This window comes from Bos indicus x Bos taurus, chromosome 14 (genome assembly GCF_003369695.1).
Source record: "Bos indicus x Bos taurus breed Angus x Brahman F1 hybrid chromosome 14, Bos_hybrid_MaternalHap_v2.0, whole genome shotgun sequence".
Taxonomy (NCBI): domain Eukaryota; kingdom Metazoa; phylum Chordata; class Mammalia; order Artiodactyla; family Bovidae; genus Bos; species Bos indicus x Bos taurus.
In genome coordinates, this window is record NC_040089.1 from 32,507,100 (window position 1) to 32,529,047 (window position 21,948).

At 39.5% G+C, this 21,948-nt stretch overlaps 1 protein-coding gene across 2 annotated transcripts in view; it reads left to right on the forward strand.

The window, feature by feature from the left end:
* Positions 1-21,948, forward strand: part of PREX2 (phosphatidylinositol-3,4,5-trisphosphate dependent Rac exchange factor 2) — a 302,468-nt gene that overhangs the window by 237,370 nt on the left and 43,150 nt on the right. For both annotated transcript variants that reach the window (XM_027561133.1, XM_027561132.1), the window contains exons 36-37: positions 21,088-21,154; positions 21,393-21,583. In XM_027561133.1, coding sequence (XP_027416934.1) covers positions 21,088-21,154; positions 21,393-21,583 — 258 coding nt within the window. The remainder of the gene's footprint in view (positions 1-21,087; positions 21,155-21,392; positions 21,584-21,948) is intronic.

The following is a 21,948-nucleotide window of genomic DNA, read 5'->3' on the forward strand; positions in this document are numbered from 1 at the left end:
ACAGAAGACCAGTGGGCTGTCACAGAAAGCACAGGGTAAGGATGCTGGACAAGCACAAACAAAGGATTTCACATCAGTTATAGAGATTTCTCCAGAACAACAAAGAACAGGTGGAAATTTGCTACTTAAAAGAAAAGATATTGTAGCCATAATACCTACCAATTTTTAAGAACACATTAGAAGTCAGTCACAATGCTAGGTGAGTTATGTAGATTATTTAATAAGCCAGTGAGTTCCATATTATCATCTCTATTTTAAAGGGAAGTTGCACAAGTTAACCCAGATAATAAGTGGTGAAAACAGGACTGAAAGACTTTTTTCTCTTTAAAGTCTATAATTTTTTTTTTTTTTACTATATTAGGCCATCTCAGTGAGAGGAGTAAATGGTTTACACAACAAATAAATTTTCTGTTACGAAGTTTTGGTATCAGATATTATCAAGTGCCTCCAATTGCTTTGATTCTGTATCATTTATTCATTGAATGTTCATGAGGTTTCCATTCTTGTGAGAATGGCCAAGATGGAAAATGAACAAATAAGCTAATCCATAAACAATGTATTGCAGATAGTGAAAAGTGCAATGAAGAAAATCTGAAACTAGTTGCTATACTAAAAGAGCAGATTAGTTAGGAAGAACTTAAATATTAGGTGTTATCTGAAAGAAGGGCTTCCCAGGTGGCGCACTGGTAAAGAATCCACCTGCCAATGCCGAAGACTCAGATTCAGTCCCTGGGTTGGGAATATTCTCTGGGGAAGGAAATGACAACCCACTCCAGTATTCTTGCCTGGGAAATCCATGGTCAGAAGGACCTGGCAGGCTGCAGTCCATGGAGTCACAGAGTCGGACGTGACTAAGCACACAGAAGATTTGAAAGGAACCTGAATCACAAGGAGATGGTCTTGCCAGAATATGGGGGAAGATCATTCCCAAAGCGGCAAATTGATGCAAACAGGTCATGGCAATAGCTTATCTTGTCTGAGGAAGATAAAGGTGGCCAGGGCAACGCTGACAAGTTGAGAAGGATCATTTGTGTTGAGAGAGCTGTGCAGAGGCCTGGTTATGTAAGGGCTGTAGGCTATTGTAGGAGTTTGGATGTTATTGTAAGGAAGGAGACCATTGCAAATGTTTTATTGAATTCCTGCTGTCCAGTTATAGCTCATGCATCTCTTGCAAATAGAATTCAAATGGTTGAAGTTTGCTGGAAGCAGTAGTGAAGCATGCGGTGGCCAGCTGGCTGTTCTGATTGTTTCTCCTCCAGTCTCCAGGGGAATACAGATGAGGCCCTGTACCTCAGGAGTCTGCCTCATGCATCAGAGCCCTGGCACTGGGTGCCTGCACACACCCTGGGTTAGTTGTTTCTCCGGGTGAACAGGATTGAGCCAGCGGAAATTTCTAACAGCTGCTTCTAAAATATACCCTCTGGTGCCAAGTCAGATGATGTTCTTGATTGATTTCCTTCCGATTCTTAAGAAGTACAGCATGTAAAGTGTCTAACTCAGAAATTCTAACCACGAAATTCCAGCGAGAAATTCATTCCTTACCTTCACTGTTTTATTCTCTTTTCTAACTCAGACTCCCCTTTGTATTTACTCTGGCCATAAGCCATCATTCCCATTAGCCTCATTTTTCCCCACCTTACATAAATGTAATTTATCATTGCCAAACCCTTTCATTTTAATGTATCCTGTTTATTGGCAGAAACCAGCACTGCATGGTGACTAATGAGATAAATGTGAGTGTGAACAGTATTCTTCTATAAAGTGCTCCTTTCAGGTTGAGGGGTCTAGATTAGCTTTTTTCAAATACCATTTTCAGTATAAAGTCAGCGTTAAAGCAAAAGAGAAAAATCAAAAGGAAACAAGTTGTATATTAGTTTCTAAGGTCATTTATTAGTGTGGTGAAGTAACAACTTTGTACTGAATATTTTAGGGCTTATAATTTGGGGTATCTCAATGTAAATTCATCATCTTTATAGAAAGCAGACAAGGAAATTATTGAAAGCATATATTCTCTTAAAGTATGTCCTTTTTTGGATATAGAATGACACTTTCTTTAAAGAGAATTTTTTAAAAAAACAAAAATATATTTTATATAACAAGTATAAGGATGATAGATATTTTGTTTAGGTTAGCAAGAAATGCTACACAAATATTAATCTCAGAATCATATATTTTGAACAGTTTTTTCAACTGAGAAATGCCTGGCTAGAAGGATGCATGTGTTTGGCTGTTCCCATGATAGCATCTCTATAAAATGGATCATTTCTCTCTACCTTGAAGGGAAAAAAAATGAGTATGTTCTCCTGGCATGAGACAGATATGAAGAATGGCATAGCCTTACTACCATTTCACATCTTTACGGCTATCAAATAGCATGAGAAAATAAAGAATAGCAGGACTTCAGGCTTTGACCCCATCTGCAGTCATCGGCTCATTACCAATCCAGACTTGGGTCCCCTCGCCTAAAACATAGTAAAGTCCGTCCACTGACACCGGGTTGTAGTGAAGGACAGTTCAGCATTTGTTGCAGAGCATCAAACAAGGAGTCCAGGCAGGTAATGCTCAAAAGGCCCAGACTCTCCGATGGCTTTCAGGGACAGGTTTTTAAAGGTAGAATGAGGGAGGTGGGTTGCAGGATGTGTGATCAGCTTGTGTACAGTCTTCTGATTGGTTGGTGAGATCGAGAGCCGATGTCATCAACCTTCTGGTTCCAGCCTGTCTGGGATTATGTATTTGTGGTCAGTCTGCAGTTTACTTCTTCCAACTGGTAAGCATGTCAGTATCTACAAAACAGCTCAGGGATATGGCTTGAGGTATTATCTATGACATGAATTGAGCAAACTCCAGGAGATAGTGGAGGACAGAGGAGCCTGGCATGCTGCAGTCCATGGGGTCACAAAGAGTCAGGCATGGCTTAGTAACTGAATAACAACAAATTATCTATAGTCCTCAAGAAGGAACTAAAGACCCTTGACTTTATTTAATGGCTAAAGTAATATTTTGCCTTTCCTGACTGCCTTTTTTCTGCATTTTCTCACTTCTCTGATTAAATTTATTCTTTGGAACTCAGGGGAGGCCTTGGGGGCCTTTTTTTACAAGCAAGAGGCAGGTGGAGGGTGTGGGGGTAGGTATTTGTCCCAGGAGGATGACGTAAGGTCCTGCTCAGTTACAGGCGCTTGTCTTCTGTCCCCATCTTTTTCTTCCCACAGAGTCTTTGACTCATAACACACTATTTCCCATTCCTTGTTTAGACAGTAAATGGTATACCCCAGTTTGAAATGGAAAATTTTGGTACTGTTGATGAGAAGCTGTGCAAGCTATCTTAAATCAACAAGAGTATGAACTTCATAAAATCTGAGAGCAAGCAAGAGAGAGAATATCAATTAAAATACAGATAATGCCTTTGTCCTTCAATTGCTTCACTTTATAAAGCTGCAGATTTTAGAGTTATTCTGTTTTAATTAACTGGAAACATTCCAGATGCATAGTGAACTCTTCTATAGCAGTTTTATATTTGCTTTCCATCCAATCTTCAGCTGAAATCCATTTTTTATACCTTGAGATACATCCACATTTCTGTTTTGCTAAGACTAGCTGTAAACTAAATGTGTATATCCAGTTTATTTCTATTTTCAATAGGTTATGGAGATTTCAGAGCTGTATATTTTGTTTTATATGAGAAGTGATTCTTCAGTAGCAGTAGAAAACAACTAAATCTACAAAGAATTTGAATTTGTTTATAATGCTTAAAAGTGTATTAAGTTTCTTTCCTATATCTGACATAGGTAAAGGATCTATGTTTACAAAATTAAAGTTATACTCTAGGTGTCATATTCTTTCAGTGTATGAAACTAAAGGAACTGCAGGATACTTGTGTTTGACACACGCTTCACCCCCACCAAGTATCAGGGACAGGAATGAATTCAGTAAGTGACTTTTTCTCTGGAAGAGAAGCTAGGTTTACAGTGTTTAAGGGGGAGGGGATGGGAGGTAAAGTTGTGGGGGAGTATTTTCCAACATAGAGAACTGGTGTTGATGTTGAGTAGCTCAGTCGTGTCTGACTCTTTGTGACCCCATGGACTGCAGCACACCTGACTTCCCTGTCCTTCACCATCTCCAGGAATTTGCTCAGACCCATGTCCATTGAGTCAGTGAGGCCATCTAACCATCTCATCCTCTGTTGGCCACTTTTCCTCTTGCCTTCAATCTTTCCCAGCATCAGGGTCTTTTCTAATGAGTCAGCTCCTTACATCAGGTGGCCAAAGTATTGGAGCTTCAGCTTCAGCAACTGTCCTTCTAATGAATATTCAGGATTGATTTCCTTAAGGATTAACAGAGAAAAAAGAATAAGTAAAAGTCCTGAAGGGTTGAGGAGAAATAATAAAGCATCTGGAGGCTGGAATTCACGAGGAAGAAAGGCATGAAAGAAATGGATGAACAGAATCAATATGCCCTCCTTTACCTCCTGTACCATCAACTGTTCCTCACTTCTTTCAACCCAGCTTCACTCAGGACACACTCCAGCCCTATTTCCATGTGCTGAAAGCATGGACAGTAAATCCCCTACATAGGAGCCTTCAGGTTGTGAACTTTCAAAGATGTGAATGCGGGTTTGCATGCCCAGTCACGTAAGTTGGTCCGTGTGTCTGGCGTACACTGTCACGTGAGTGCGTCCTCTGCAAGTGGTTTTGCTTCTGTGCACTTACTGTGCAGTGCTACTGTAGTACATACAGTACCTTGTTGCAAGCCCAAGCTGTCTGGAACAAGTGTAAAAGCAGCACTATTGTAGTTGGTACTACCATACTTTTCAAGGTACTGTACTGAAGATTAAAAATGTTTTCTTTATTTTTTGTTTTTGTTGTTTATGTATTATTTGTGTAAAACATATTATAAACCTATTACAGTACAGTATAATATAGCTGATTATGTTTATTGGGTGTCTAGGCTAACTTTGTTGAACACGTCAACAAATTGAACTTACAAACGAGCTCTTGGAATGGAGCATGTTCACATGTAGGGGAATTACTGTGATTAGGACCCATCCCATCTCAGATTTGTCTTCCTGCAGGAAGCTTTGAGGGATAGCCTCAGCTGGAATTGCTTGGTGTCTTCTTTGAAACTCTTTGAGAGTCTGTGTTTTCTTTTATTTTGTTTTAACTGTAGGTTATTTACGTGCTGATGTATACATGAGGGCAACCACGTTAGTTCACCGCTGTGCTTGGTACATAACAAGTACTGTAAAAGGGCTTTCCAGGTGGAGCTAGTGGTAAAGAACCTGCCTGCCAATGCAGGAGGTATAAGAGATAGTCCCCTGGAGGAGGACATGGCAACCCACTCCAGTATTCTTGCCAGGAGAATCCCATGGACAGAGGAGCCTGGTGGGCTGCAGTCCATGGGATCACAGAGAGTCAGACACACCTGAAGCAACTTAGCACGCATGCACAGTACTGTAAAAATACTTGAATTGGAAATCCAGTTAATTGCAATGTATTGGTCTTTGGGTGGGGTATTATCATTTTATTGAGTTTATTCCAGGATCCAGTCTACTTCATTTTATATTCAGAAAATTCTGGGCCGTTTGAAGGGTACAGATGCTGACTCTGTTGGAGACTTCTCTAAAGAAAATTTATCAGTGTAGCCAAGGTTCATAAATTTCACATGAGACAAGATCAGACAAAGTTGAAATTACAGTGGCGCTTTTGAGAGCAACATCCCTCTTCTTTATTTGAAAAACGCTATAATTCTATTAAACTTTGCCACTGTTACTTTCTGAAAATATGATAGAGCCGCCAATATATTTATGCATATAATCTCATTTAATTATCTGGCCTATATTTATCTCTATGTGAATTAAGACTAATTCATTTACCCTTGGGAAGTTGTAATTATGTCTAATATTTATTTTATTATTACTTGAAAGGAATTTTAATTCAATTTTTAGGTGAGGGTAACAAAGGGGATTAGAATGATTTGACTATGAGTTTTCACATTTTTGTGATAAGTCCTTCTTTAAATAGTTTATCCAGGATGAATAGATGTTCTGGCTGACAAATAGCAGCAGATAAAATCATCTTCAAAAAGCAACATTTGAAGAAAATTATCTCTCTGCAAGCTAAGAAAAGCTATTGTTTTCACCAAAGCAAAGGGAAGATCAAAGTACCTTGTGTTCAGAATTTCCCTTGGAATAAAAAAGAGCTGCAAGTGTCCAAGAAAAAATAAACACACCCTGAAGAATCAGTTAGGGAAATATACTTTGTGAGGAAAAACTGTCCCTGCTTGTGGAAGCAAGATTGATTCTTATTTTTAACTCTGCTGACTTTTCTACCAGAGCACAAGGACAATCAGTCTTTAAAAAATACATTCAAAGCAGCCTAGTCAAGCTCTCTCAGTGAATTTTTTTCCTATTGCTTTTGTTCAGTTCCTTTTTGCTGACATTTCAGAGTTCTTTTCTTTGGTGGATGGACCATGGAAGGGGAGTGAATCATTCTAAATGATTATTTCAAAAGAATCATATCCCTTCTTTCAAAAGAGGGGATAAGAAAATCACCTTATCCCTTCACCAGTGAGGAAATTTAGCTCGGACCCAGAGCTTTTGATTGAAAAGACATAATTGTAACTCAGAAAAATTAATATGGATGTATTGAAAGTCATAATTTATGTGAAGAGTCAGGGTATTCTGTTTGTAAATTGGCTGTCTAGTTACACAGACCACCCAACTTCAACTGAGGACAATGTTCCATCTTATATAGATTCAAGTGTGTGAAGTTTTCCCAGTCATTCAGGAAGAAAATCAAATATGTCTTTGCTTGGCTTCTGGTAACTTCAGTCAGAAGGACTCTAATTTCAGTTGCTTTGGCCAATTTCTTCCCATCTTTCTTGCATGCTAAGTCACTTCAGTTGTGTCCGACTCTTTGCGACCCCATGGATTGTAGCCCACCAAGCTCCTTTGTCTATGAGATTCTCCAGGCAAGAATACTGGAGTAGGTTGCCATGCCCTCCTCCAGGGGATCTTCCCGAACCAGAGACTGAACCCACATCTCTTACTGTCCTGCATTGGCAGGTGGGTTCTTTACCGCTAGTGCCACCTGGGAATCCCTTGGAATATTTCAAAATCTGTCCTTCCTGAGAGGTCTTCTCACCTTCCTGAGGTTAGTCTTTTCCCTTATTTTCCCATTATAAGCTTCTGTTTTGACATTTTTACATCAAATTTTAAATTCTTTTTATGCATATCTGTTTCTGCTTTTCATATTGTCTTTCTCTCTTTGGTTTACCCATTGCTGATAAGGTACTTATTAATGGACAATTAATGAATGCTTATGTATCTATCAATGTCCAAAATTTGGGGCAACCAAACCATGATACAGAACATAACTGAGCAGCCTGGGGGTACTAGTGAGGACAAAGTAGGGGTGAGAATGAGACTAGAGGCGGAAAGACTGATTGAGAATCTATTAAAATAGTTCAGACAAGTGGAAATAAGAACTCTACATAGATGATAAAAATGGAGATGGATAGGAAGGTATAGATTTTAGAAATATTTGAGAAATGGAGGGAAAAAAATCTTTTCCACCAGAAACATGATTTGTTGAGAGGGAGACAGAGACATGCTGGATTGGGTGCCTGCATTGTTCTCTGATACAAAAGAAAGCATAGAGGTCGTGCATGCTGCTGCTCCTGCTGCTAAGTCGCTTCAGTCATGTCCGACTCTGTGCGACCCCATAGACAGCAGCCCACCGGGCTCTCCAGTCCCTGGGATTCTCCAGGCAAGAATTCTGGAATGGGTTGCCATTTCCTCCTCCAATGCATGATAGTGAAAAGTGAAAGTGAAGTCGCTCAGTCGTGTCCGACTTGTAGCGACCCCATAGACGGCAGCCCACCAGGCTCCTCCATCCATGGGATTTTCCAGGCAAGAGTACTGGAGTGGAGTGCCACTGCCTTCTCTGAGAAGTCATGCATAGTAAAAGCCAAAATAATGCATGAAATTTCCCAGGTGGTAGCACCTCACATCCAGAGAGGGCCAGTGAATTGCTCAAATGCAGGCACCTGGCAATGTTGCAGCCAGGACTCAAGCTAGGTATTTCCAGCTCCACAGCACACACTTAATCATAGCACTCCACTGCTTCTCTGAAGTAGGAAATGATCCCAGTATTAATGTGTTTGGCTTGGGGACGTGCTTTAATGCAACTTTAATCACTAACAATGAAAGAGTTAAGGACAACACAAATATGGAAAATCTTCTTGAAAAATTGGGAATTTCAAAGGGCAAGGAAGCATTTGGATTTGTTTTGTTTTCTCTGAAAAGGGGTAGCTTCATAAGTGTAAAAGCAGAAAAGAAGCTATGACAAAGACCAGAGCAGAAGACAAAGGCAAAAGGAGCTGAAATAGTTGGAGTCTTATTGTTACTTGTATATGAAAGAAATGATCTCTGGATGATTTCTGACTGTGAATTAAACTCACTAACATGTTTTTGTCTTCATAATGAATGCACCTCATACACATTGTCAAGAAAGGGGAATTCATCTGTGTACATTTTAAATCATCAGCATGCATTATGTCATTATCTTTGCATCAAATTCCAAAATAAAGTATTGAATTATTAGATGTATAATTTTATATTATATTAGATATATTATATAATAATTGTCTAATATATACTATCATATTAGATATAATAATATAACATTAGATATAATAATTTAATTTTAGATATAATTTAATTATATAATGATGATACTAGAATTAAATGCAAAATATTTAAAGAACAAAACTGAACTTCTTTCAAGTCTGTTATATTAAGACGTGTTCATTATGCAGAATTTAAAACCTATATTTCTGTTCCATTCATAGCATTTATGTAATAAATTAAAAGTTTCTTAGAGGTGCTTCTGTTGATATAAACTTTGAACTTCATCTTGATACTTGAGAAATCAGTGAAATCTGATATACACCAAATATACTCAGAAAACACAATGAGAGCTCATAGATGAACAAATATCTTCCTAGTCTGAAGGAGAAGCATCTTTAATAGATCTAATATGATGCTCATTGCATTTCTTATGAGCTAAATAAGAAAAGATAGTAATATGCTTAATAGACCAAGTGACATTTAGTTCATGGGAAAATTTTTTTTCAGAAAGAGATAGGAATACCAGACCACCTGACCTGCCTCTTGAGAAACCTGTATGCAGGTCAGGAAGCAACAGTTAGAACTGGAAATGGAACAACAGACTGGTTCCAAATAGGAAAAGGAGTCCATCAAGGCTGTATATTGTCACCCTGCTTATTTAACTTATATGCAGAGTACATCATGAGAAATGCTGGGCTGGAGGAAGCACAAGCTGGAATCAAGATTGCTGGGAGAAATATCAATAATCTCAGATATGCAGATGACACCACCCTTCTGGCAGAAAGTGAAGAAGAATTAAAGAGCTTCTTGATGAAAGGGAAAGAGGAGAGTGAAAAAGTTGGCTTAAAGCTCAATATTCAGAAAACTAAGATCATGGCATCCAGTCCCATCACTTCATGGCAAATAAAAGGGGAAACAGTGAGAGATTTTTTTTGGGGGTGGGGGGGCTCCAAAATCACTGCAGATGGTGACTGCATCCATGAAATTAAAAGACACTTATTCCTTGGAAGTAAAGTTATGGCTAACCTAGACAGCATATTAAAAAACAGAGACATTACTTTGCCAACAAAGGTCCGTCTAGTCAAGGCTATGGTTTTTCCAGTGGTCATGTATGGATGTGAGAGTTGGACTGTGAAGAAAGCTGAGCACTGAAGAATTGATGCTTTTGAACTGTGGTGTTGGAGAAGACTCTTGAGAGTCCCTTGGACTGCAAGGAGATCCAACCAGTCCATCCTTAAGGAGATCAGTCCTGAGTGTTCTTTGGAAGGACTGATGTTGAAGCTGAAACTCCAATACTTTGGCCACCTGATGTGAAGAACTGACTCATTTGAAAAGACCCTGATGCTGGGAAAGATTGAGGGCAGGAGGAGAAGGGGATGAAAGAGGATGAGACGGTTGGATGGCATCACCAACTCAATGGACATGAGTTTGGGTAAACTCCAGGAGTTGGTGATGGACAGGGAGGCCTGGCGTGCTGTGGTCCATGGGGTCACAAAGTGTTGGACATGATTGAGCGACTGAACTGAACTTAGACTTTCTACAGTCTAAGTAGAAATAAGATATAATGAGAAAAACCAGAAGGTGAATGATCTGGAGTTGCCTGCTATAGTAATATACTGGAGGAGGGAAAGTTGGTCAAACTTGGATTCCAGTCCCCACTCTTGCACTGATTGTCTGTATGACTTGGGGCAAGTTCTCAGTATCTCTGAGCCTTGATCTCCTTTTCATCCAGTGGAGCTAGCAATGCTTCATAAGCTGACTTGAGTATGAGGTTGAGAGGAGATTTACATCATCCTCAGGATTTGCAGAGAAAGCAATGGCAACCCACTGCAGTACTCTTGCCTGGAAAATCCATTGGATGGAGGAGCCTGGTAGGCTGCAGTCCATGGGGTTGCTAAGAGTTGGACATGACTGAGCGACTTCACTTTCACTTTTCACTTTCATGCATTGGAGAAGGAAATGGCAACCCACTCCAGTGTTCTTGCCTGGAGAATCCCAGGGACAGGGGAGCCTGGTGGGCTGCCGTCTCTGGGGTCGCACAGAGTCGGACACGACTGAAGCGACTTAGCAACAGTAGCAGCAGCAGCAGGATTTGCCTAGTGTAAGGAGTAGCTTGGGCTTCCCTGATAGCTCAGTTGGTGAAGAATCCACCTGCAATACTGGAGACTCCGGTTTGATTCCTGGTTCGGGAGGATCCGCTGGAGAAGGGATAGGCTACCCACTCCAGTATTCCTTGGCTTCCCTGTGACTCAGCTGGTAAAGAATCTGCCTGCAATGTGGGAGACCTGGGTTCAATCCCTGGGTTGGGAAGATCCCCTGGAGAAGGGAATGGCTGCTGCTGCTGCTGCTGCTAAGTCACTTCAGTTGTGTCCGACTCTGTGTGACCCCAGAGACGGCAGCCCACCAGGCTCCCCCGTCCCTGGGATTCTCTAGGCAAGAACACTGGAGTGGGTTGCCATTTCCTTCTCCAATGCATGAAAGTGAAAAGTGAAAGTGAAATCTCTCAGTCGTGTCTGACTCTTAGCAACCCCATGGACTGCAGCCTACCAGGCTCCTCTGTCCATGGGATTTTCCAGGCAAGAGTACTGGAGTGGGTTGCCATTGCCTTCTCGGAGGGAATGGCTACCCACTCCTATATTCTGACCTGGAGAATTCCATGGACTGCAAGTCCATGAGGTTGCAACGAGTCAGACACAACTGCGTGATTCTCACTTTCACTTCACTTTCAAGGAATAGCTCCTCACAAGGCACCGTATCTGCAGGTTTATTTCATGGAAGATGGGTTTTGTGAGTTTCCTACAGAACAACTTACTTGAAGAATACAGTTATAATCAAGGGCTTCCCAAGGGACTCGGTGTTGGAGCAGGTGACCTCACTGCCTTGTGGGGAAGACAGAGGCAATCTTCATAAAATAGTTCTGCAGGATGGAATTGGGCAGGCTTTATCTCCAGTATTCTTGGGCTTCCCTTGTGGCTCAGCTGGTAAAGAATCCTCCTGCAATTCGGGAGACCTGGGTTAGATCCCTGGATTGGGAAGATCCCCTGGAGAAGGGAAAGGCTACCCACTCGTGTATTCTGGCCTGGAGAATTCCATGACTGTATAGTCCATGGGGTGGCAAAGAGTCGGACATGACTGAGCAACTTTCACTTTCACTATTTGTGCACAGAGATACTTCTGAGAATAACTTAGATACTGTCTTTGATTTCACACCAGAAAAACTGTTAAAGATAGAGACAATGGTGGAAAACTATCTAGAAGGATGCACAGCCCCAGTTTTGTGTCCAGGCCTGAATTTAGTCCCAAGACAGAAACGATGATTGCCCTACTGTGCTACGAACAAAGTAGAAGGAGGCTTCCAGGTGCCTCCAAAGACAGTATTAGAAGTGGTAGCTTTTTATCTAGTTTGTGATTAAAAGCTAAATGGAAGGCGTCACATGCAGCTCTGCTCTGCTACACCTTGAATGCCACCAGATTTGGGGGGCAGTTAATAAGGGTCATTTTTGTTATTCTGCAATCAAAATTAAAGTTATGAGTGAAGTAGTGATTTATCATATTCAACATCTAAAGAATTGAACAAACACTGCATATACCAATATTTAAAGTCTTTGATGTGTGAGATGAATGGTAACTAATGGTAACTAATTTCTTGTTTGGTAACTAATCTAGGTTGGGGTGATAGCATAGCTTACAGGGGAAAATCCATCTTTAAAATCTTTCTATGCTTGTTTTAATAACTCAAAACCCTTCCAATGGGCTTCCCTGGTAGCTCAGTGGTAAAGAATCCACCTACCAATGCATTCGATGTGCGTTTGATCCTTAGGTTGGAAGGATCCCCTGGTAGAGAAAATGGTAACCCACTGGTTGCCGGAACAATCCCATGGACCGAGGAGCCTGGCAGGCTACAGTTTGTGGGGTCACAGAGAGTTGGACATGACTGAGCAATTGGGCACGAGTACAAGGCATCTCATAGAAGAAAACCAGTCTCATGGAGCTATGTTGACAGGGAGGGAAGATTTTAAAGTAACTTCTTAACAAAATTCAATAAAATTGTATTGCCATTAATAAATTAAGGATACTTCTACCCATTTGATTTCTCTAATTTATTTAATTATATTAAACCATCAACTTTGGTCAGTACAAATAAATTCACTGGCATTACTAGGGAGAATGGGGTGAGTAGTGAGGTGGATGGAGTCAGCTGAGGGGAGTTGTTCAGAGGTTTGGAAGGATTACCAGGTTAGGCTTCTTGGCAGAAAATTTTGACTGGAAGAGGAAGGATATTATTGGACAATGTCTAAAAGATACATGGAATCAATGAGGGCATATTTACTTTTTAATTGGAATGCACTTGCTCAAATTTATAGTTCTTTGGAGAAAGGACTCAGTAGTGGATGAGATGATTTCTTGTTTATCCATGCTAATTTTCACTTTTCCTTAAGTATGTACTTAGTGATTCACTTAACAAATACTTATTGAGCAGCTGCTTTGGCTAAGGCAACATTCTAGATGCAAGGCTTACAGAGGTAACATGACGTGGATCATGTTTCGTTTCAAAGAGTTCTTTAAAACTTAACCTGTAATCTGTTCATCTGAGGAATGAAATTACAAAAAAAAAAAGAAAGAGTCCTGGGGGATCTTCAGTTTCTTAATGTATTTTCATTAGCAGAATTCAGAAATAGTGAGAGCTTCAGGTGGGCTCCTGCAGACCCAGGTACCAGGCTGGTCCCTGTGGTCTACTTGCTGACCCAGGCAGCAGACCTGCATGCTGAAGATTCCCTTCGATGGCCCTTGCAGAATTTCTGTGTGGACTGACTAGTGAAAAGTTTTCCCAGCTGAAGCCAGTCAGTGAAGATAGGAAGAGCTGCCTCTTACTTCAAATGCACAGATGCCAACGCAAGACCACAAGGATCATGAATAATCTAGGAAATATGTCATCACCAAAGGGAAAAAAGAAAAAAAAAAGCTTCAATAACTGACTCTAAAGAAATGGACATCTGTAAATGTCCTGACAAAGAATTTAGAACGATCCTCAGAGAAGTATAGTGAAATGTAAGAAAGCATGGTCAACCAAATTAGGAAAACAGTGAATGAAGAAAATTAGATGTCCAGCAAAGCAATAGAAACCATTTAAAAAACTTAAACAGAAATTCTTGAGTTGAGGAATATGTTGATTGAACTGGCAAATTTAATAGAGAACTTCAACAGATTCAACCAAGCAAAAGCAAAAAAAAAAAAAAAAAAAATCAGTGAACTTGAAGACAGAGTGTTTTAAATTATCCAGTCAGAGGAACAAAAAGAAAAAGAAAAACTAAAAAAAGCTTATGTCAATTATGGGATACCATCAAGAGAAACAACCGACTCACTACTGGAGTCCCAGAAAGAGAAGAGAGGGAGAAAGGGACAGACGCCTTTTTAAAGAAATAATATCTAAGAAATTCCTAAATCTGGGTGGAAATTTGGACATCCAAGTTCCTGAGTTTATAGGTCTCCAAAGAGTTTCAACCCTGAAAGTTCTTCTCCAAGACACATTATAATAAAGTTGTGTAAAATCAAAGGCAGAATTTTTAAAACTGAAAAGAAAAAAAAAATTGCTCACGTACAGTAATAGAGAACAAACCTTCCATGAGGCTGTCAGCAGATGTCTTAGCAGAAACCTCACAGCCAGGACAGAGTGGGATAAACCTGGAGGCCGTTGTGCTCACTGAAATAAGCCACAGAAGGATACTATGTGGTCTCACTTCTATGTGGAATCTGGGGGGAAAAAATGAAGATGTTGAACTCATAGAAGCAGAAAAGAAAAGGGAGGAAGGGAAAATAGGACGACGTTGGTCAGAGGGTACAAATTTGTGGTTATGGAAGATAAATGCATCTAGAGAGCTTATGTGCAGGCATGTTGTGTATACTTAATAATACTGTATTGAACCCTGAAATTATGCTTAGAGTGGAGTCCAGGAGATTTTACATACACAAAAAATGTTAACTAGGTGAGGTTATTAAATATATTATATATTAATTAGCTTGACTCTGGTCATTTCACTGTGTATATTTATATGAGATCACCATAGCATTTACCTTAAATATGTACAATTTTTATTTAAAAATTTTAAAATGTTCAGATAAGATCAGTCGCTCAGTCATGTCCGACTCTTTGCGACCCCATGAATCGCAGCACGCTACGCCTCCCTGTCCATCACCAACTCCCGGAGTTCACTCAGACTCACGTCCATTGAATCAGTGATGCCATCCAGCCATCTCATCCTCTGTCATCCCCTTCTCCCCCTGCCCCCAATCCCTCCCAGCATCAGAGTCTTTTCCAGTGAGTCAACTCTTCGCATGAGATGGCCAAAGTACTGGAGTTTCAGCTTTAGCATCATTCCTTCCAAAAGAAATCCCAGGGCTGCTCTCCTTCAGAATGGACTGGTTGGATCTCCTGGCAGTCCAAGGGACTCTCAAGAGTCTTCTCCAACACCACAGTTCAAAAGCATCAATTCTTCGGCGCTCAGCCTTCTTCACAGTCCAACTCTCACATCCATACATGGCCACAGGAAAAACCATAGCCTTGACTAGATGAACCTTTGTTGGCAAAGTAATGTCTCTGCTTTTGAATATGCTATCTACATTGGTTATAACTTTCCTTCCAAGGAGTAAGCGTCTTTTAATTTCATGGCTGCAGTCACCATCTGCAGTGATTTTGGAGCCCCCAAAAATAAAGTCTGACACTGTTTCCACTGTTTCCCCATCTATTTCCCATGAAGTGATGGGACCAGATGCCATGATCTTCGTTTTCTGAATGTTTAAGCCAACTTTTTCACTCTCCTCTTTCACTTGCATCAAGAGGCTTTTGAGTTCCTCTTCACTTTCTGCCAGAAGGGTGGTGTCATCTGCATATCTGAGGTTATTGATATTTCTCCCGGCAATCTTGATTCCAGCTTGTGCTTCTTCCAGTCCAGCGTTTCTCATGATGTACTCTGCATATAGGTTAAATAAACAGGGTGACAATATACAGCCTTGACGAACTCCTTTTCCTATTTGGAACCAGTCTGTTGTTCCATGTCCAGTTGTAACTGTTGCTTCCTGACCTGCATACAGATTTCTCAAGAGGCAGATCAGGTGGTCTGGCATTCCCATCTCTTTCAGAATTTTCCACAGTTTATTATGATCCACACAGTCACAGTCTTTGGCACAGTCAATAAAGCAGAAATAGATGTTTTTCTGGAACTCTTTTGCTTTTCCATGATCCAGCGGATGTTGGCAATTTGATCTCTGGTTCCTCTGCCTTTTCTAAAACCAGCTTGAACATCAGGAAGTTCACGGTTCACATATTGCTGAAGCCTGGCTTGGAGAATTTTGAGCATTACTTTACTAGTGTGTGAGATGAGTGCAATTGTGCGGTAGTTTGAGCATTAAGATGTTAAGTAATGAATAAAATGATAATGATAGCCATCAATAACATTGGGTGATGTGCTACGTGTCAGATGTTGTGCACTAAAGACCTTGTGTTTGTGTGCTTAGTTGCTCAGTCGTATCTGACTCTTTGCAACCCCATGGGCTGTAGCCCGCCAGACTCCTCTGTCCATGGGGTTCTCCTGGCGAGAACACTGGAGTGAGTTGCCAAGCCCTCCTCCAGGGCATCTTCCCAACCCAGGGATCGAACCTGGGTCTCCCGCATTGTGGATGAATTCTTTACCATCTGAGCTACCAGGGAAGCCCAGTTAAACAAAATCACCATTTTTTATAGGGTCTAGTGTATAAGCCGCTCCAGTGTTCTTGCCTAGAGTATCCCAGGGACGGTGGAGCCTGGTGGGCTGCTGTCTCTTGGGGTCGCACAGAGTCGGACACGACTGAAGCGACTTAGCAGCAGCAGCAGCAGCAGCAGTGTGTAAGTATAGAAGCCAAAAGTTAGGCTTTTAACATCTAAACATGATAGTACTTAATCATGTTTATTTTCATCTTTTCTTCTTTAAAACACTGAAGAAGAATTTGCTGTATCATTTCTGCTAGTCATTTGTAGGTAAAACAACACTCCTATGAGTCTTGCAAGAGATCTTATGAATATTTGTCTCTTAATCATCGTTTTCTCTCATCGAGGAGGAAATATTAAATACCCTTCCTCTCTATTTTTAAGTTCTGATGATTGTTAAATCCTATAAGTATTTGCTTCAGTGTTAATTGAGATGTAGCCTAATAGTTATAAACTTAAAAAGAATCCTTCCTACAAAGAATTCTTTTTCAAAAGTGCATAATAATTATTTTTAAATTAAGATATTTAATATATTTCCTTTTGTCTATCAGGTCACACATATTTTTAGTTGTTCAACTGTGTGTTTTAGATCTCTCATGAAATAAAACTCAATTCAATACTACATCAAGTATTATTACAGGCTATGAATCAGGCACTGTCTTTGATTATGGGACAGCAAACTATAACTTTAGGTGCTCTGTTTTTGACAAGCCAAGAGACAAATTTATCCAAGCAAATCCAGGTTTATCTCATTATTGAGGATTTCTCTTCATATAACTTTAGGTAAAACCTGTTTCAGAGAAGTCAGAGCTAATGCTTATGGTTACTCAAGGTGGGTGGGATGAAGGTGCAAATCACCATTCTCCTACCTACTTATTTAGCATGTATTCTTTGCCCATATGTGGGCACAGGTTGAACTATCTGGTGATTTTCATTTATACAAGAGATCAGTATCTTTTGATGTGATTTTCTGTGGATTTTCCCCCTTTAATTTAAGTGCTATGATAGTCAAAGGCAGTTTAACAATAGTACTTATGAAACAGTCACACCTATAGTCAACTGCTGTACCATTGTAATAATGGCATGTCTATGACTAATATCTATAATTGACCAAACACTGTTATAACTCCTTTTTGAAATGCAGAGTAAATGCTAAAATCCCAAAACTACATGATCCAGGTTAGAATATTTAGAGATAGGACATGATATTAGAATTATATATGAGTCTGGCCAAGTGAGAAATTTCCATAAATTATTATAAATACAGAAATGATCTCATAAGCACTGATGTAAAGAACAGACAAGAATCTAGCAGAGACCTGAGTGGAATACTGTAGTTGTTCCTCCTTACTTATAAAACACCAGTGACTCTTGTGCCTTAATTACCTCTTAGAAACTGGTTGTCTTCCAGCATGCCCAGAAAAAGGGAGACGAACAGCCAGAGAGCTTGCCAAATACCAGTCACTTTTGTCATTGATTTAACCTCTGTGTCTCTCCTATCAGACTTTTGCATGGTCCCTCTTTATGTAAAAGCCTGACCATTCCTGGAGCATCAGCTTGACCCTATAGAGCTGTGATCCTAATATGTTACTTATTTGAAAAATCATTTTTCTAACTTGTTAGTATATTAACTTGCATGAGTCTGAATTAATCTTGATGTTCCCCACACGCATTTTCTTTCTTTCACGGCAGATGTCAATTCCCTGTGTCCCAGACTTCCCTGGCTGTCCAGTGGTTAAGACTCCCAATGCAGGGAGGCATGGGACTGATCCCTGGTCAGGGAAGTAAAATCCCACATGCTGCAAAAAAAAAAAAAAAAACTAAACTAGTCTTTTCACTTCTAGGGTCTCAAATTTCCCTAAATTGTCATAGCTGATGGGTCGTGTACTTCTTTCTATTTATTCTTTTTAAAAAAATAATTTTATTGTTGCTGTTGTTCAGTTGCTAAGTCATGTCCAGCTTTTTGCAACCCCATGGACTGCAGCAATCCAGGCTTCCCTGTCCTTCACCATCTCTCAGAGCTTGCTCAAACTCATGTTCATCGAGTCAGTGATGCCATCCAACCATCTCATCCTCTGTCCTCCGCTTCTCCTGCCCTCAGTCTTTCCCAGCGTCAGGGTCATTTCCATTGAGTCGGCCCTTCACATTGGGTAGCCAAAGTATTGGAGCTTCAGCTTCAGCAATTTTATTATTTTTTTAATTGGAGGATTTCCCATTTATTCTTACTTTTTCACTGGTAACAAAGTTTTCCCTGTGTAGTGCTTCTCTACTGCTTAACAAATTAATTATATCTTAGTTTGGTATTTCATTTCCTCTCACTATGAATCCAGCCCACTTGCCCAATACTCAGTCTCTCTGCCTTACATGAACCTGCTGTCTGGCAAAGTTGGCTCCACCCATTTCTCTTTCTCTTCTAATTGTTCATAGTGTTGCCTCTACTTGAAATTCTGTTTTTCCATTTTGGCCTGTCCTGAATCCCATCCATCCATCCAAGTCCAACTCATGTACCATATTCTTATGGAGCCTTCCTTCTTCCTCATGTGTGTGTATTTCAGTATCTTTCTGTAAGTTTTTAACCTACCTATCATTTCCTGGACTACATTCTAGATACCTCTGTATTTGTCCTTGCTGTTAGATTGTATGAGATACTTTCCCAAGATTCATTTCATTTTAGTTATTTAATTTGGATATATTTATACTGCATTTATTGTAACATGACATCCCCTCTTTCCTTGGTATTTTATTCTCTAGGGACTAAATAGAAAATATTATCATACTGCATTTATTTTGTAAGGCAAGGTTCATTTACAAAGTTGCAACAAGGAAACCTGATGCATGCCTGCATGAAAGGAAACTTACTGTTCATCCTATGTAAAGTAGCAGGCGTGTTTTCAAAACCGTCTTAATAAGATTTGCTTATTGAGACAAAGAGCCATGACTTCATTCTTACTAACCTCAAAAGCATATTAAATTACAGTCGATTTTGGCATTAATCCAGTTTTACCATTAACTCTCTCATAAATTTTGATTAAGGGGTATTGCCAGACTTTTGTAATTAAGGGAAGTGCATTAGAAATGTATTTCATGTTGGAAATTTGTCATGTTCTGAAAAATACTGAAGTTCTATGAATACCTGTAAACCTTAGGGATGGTAAAATTCATGGCTGAACAATCATTTTTCTGAACAGAGAGTACCCAAAGTTAGTTACAGGCTCAAATCTAAATTTTTATTTTAAGAAATAATTGATTGAATTAAAATATTTCTTGGCTGTGTAAATTTCATAGGAGTCAGGAAGAAGCTGTATTTCATGGTTACCTTCTCTCAGTGTCATCAGCCCATAGATATATTTTATAATAATTTGCCACTTTCTGTAATTATGGATTAATGAATATTAACTACTCACACAAGTCTGGATCAGTAAATATATTTAGCTCTGAATTTGTCATAAGCTTTTATCTTCTAAAAGCATTTTGAAGGGTGTGATTATATCATGAGATGCTTTATCTATTTTCATTTTGCTCTATAGCATTTGGCTTCCCTGGTGGCTCAGACGGTAAAGAATCCACCTGCAATGCAGGAGACCTGGGTTCGATCCCTGGGTTGGGAAGATCCCCTGGAGGAGGGCATGGCAACCCACTGCAGTATTCTTGCCTGGGAAATCCCATGGACAGAGGAGCCTGGAGGGCTACAGGCCATGGGGTCCCAAAGAATCGAATAGGACTGAGTGACTAAGCACAGCACTATAGCATTTAGAAAAAGTGAGATTCTCTCAGAATAAAGTTTTACTTGATGTGGGCATTTATACATTTTAAATCTATAAAATGTTTTATTCTGTTTTTCTATTAGCTTGCTTCATCAAATATGTGGGGTTTTTTCTTTAAGCATTTTGTCCCAGTGAAAATTTGTAGATTTCTGCCACGTCAGTTCAAGTGACTATAGCAGGATTAGATCTACATGATCCTCCTCTTCACTGGCTGAATCAGTGACAACTTTTTTTTTTTTTTTAAGGACTGTCTCTTTTAGAAAGTAGGGAGAGTGCTCAGTGTGGCCAGCTGTGTATCACTTTTCTAGAGTGAGTTTTCCACTTAGTGTATTAAAATAGTTGTGACCATATTGCATCCTGGTGACAAAAAAGAACAAGTATATCTTGGAAGAGAATTTTACTTCTCATCTGAACATAACTTAGTGGCTGAAAGAATCCAGCTAAGTAATCTGTTTAAAATTAGTGTTTGGAGAATTATTTTCATAATCTGTCACTTGCATAATAAATTAAAACCAGATCATGTTTTTCAACAGTCATGAGAAAATATCTTTCTTCAACTTTTATAATAATATTAATTACTGCATCAGTGAGCACTTATTCTGTGCTGTGTCCCCTCCTAAGTATTTTATTTGCATTAACTCACTTCATTTTCTTGGCTGCCTCATGAAGTATTATTAATATAAACTACTAAAATCTCCAAATTACAAAAGAGGAAATTGAGGCATATACAAATTAAATATCTCTCTAAGGCCGTATAATAAATAATAGAGGTGATGGTAGCTTTAATTGTTTTTTTCTGAATGGAAAACTTTCTTTTTTTGCAGTTCCACTCATGCTAGCATTCAGTACTTTGTTAATTCATTTGTCTTTAAAAGGAAATCAGTAAAACTTGCACGTCTTCATGCTTTTTAATTTTGCTAGCAATAAATGATCATTTATTCTTTGGATTCTTACAGGGCATTCTACTTGGACAAGTCAAATTCACCACCAAACTCTACATCTAAAGCTGCCTACATAGATAAGGTAAAAATAGAAGATTGCATTGACCCTATATTTTACCATTTACCTTTTATTTAATTTTGTTGGTGTTGTTCTTGAGCATGGTGTCAGTATAAAATTTATGAGCTCTAGTTCTGTTACCTCCATAATAAAATATTTTAGACTGTAGGTTATAATGACTGTGAATTATAGCCCATCTAAAAAGATTTCTTTCTATTAAACATGTTGAACTTTATGTTTATCATTTTTTTTTTTCCTGCAGCTCATGAGGCCTCTCAATGTTTTGGATGAACTTTATCGACTGGTGGCCTCATTTATCAGATCCAAGCGCACGGCCGCCTGTGTGAACACGGCTTGCAGCGCCTCCGGAGTTGGGCTGCTGTCAGTGTCCTCGGAGCTGTGCAGTAGGCTGGGGGCCTGCCACGTCATCATGTGCAACAGCGGCGTGCATCGGTACGTGACTCCCACCGTGCTGCATCTTTGCCTGCGTCTTCACTACACCTCGTTATGTTTGGACTTTCTTGTTTATTACATTTAGCTCTGTGAAATTATAGCTGGAAACATATTTGGAATAAGATTTCAGAGATTCGTTAATTCTTGCAGAGTAATTTCTGGCTTTAGTTCTATTTTCAGTGACTGTTTATTCATACAAAATGAATGCAATCCCACATTTATATCACTGTGGCCCAGAAGCTTATCATTCTTTATATATCTTAAGATTTATACTTTAGGTACAAAATTGTGCATCTGTTTTATGCACTCTAGGAACTTGCTTGGTAGGAGCTGGTGACTAGAATATTTTCTAGAAAAAAGGTTTT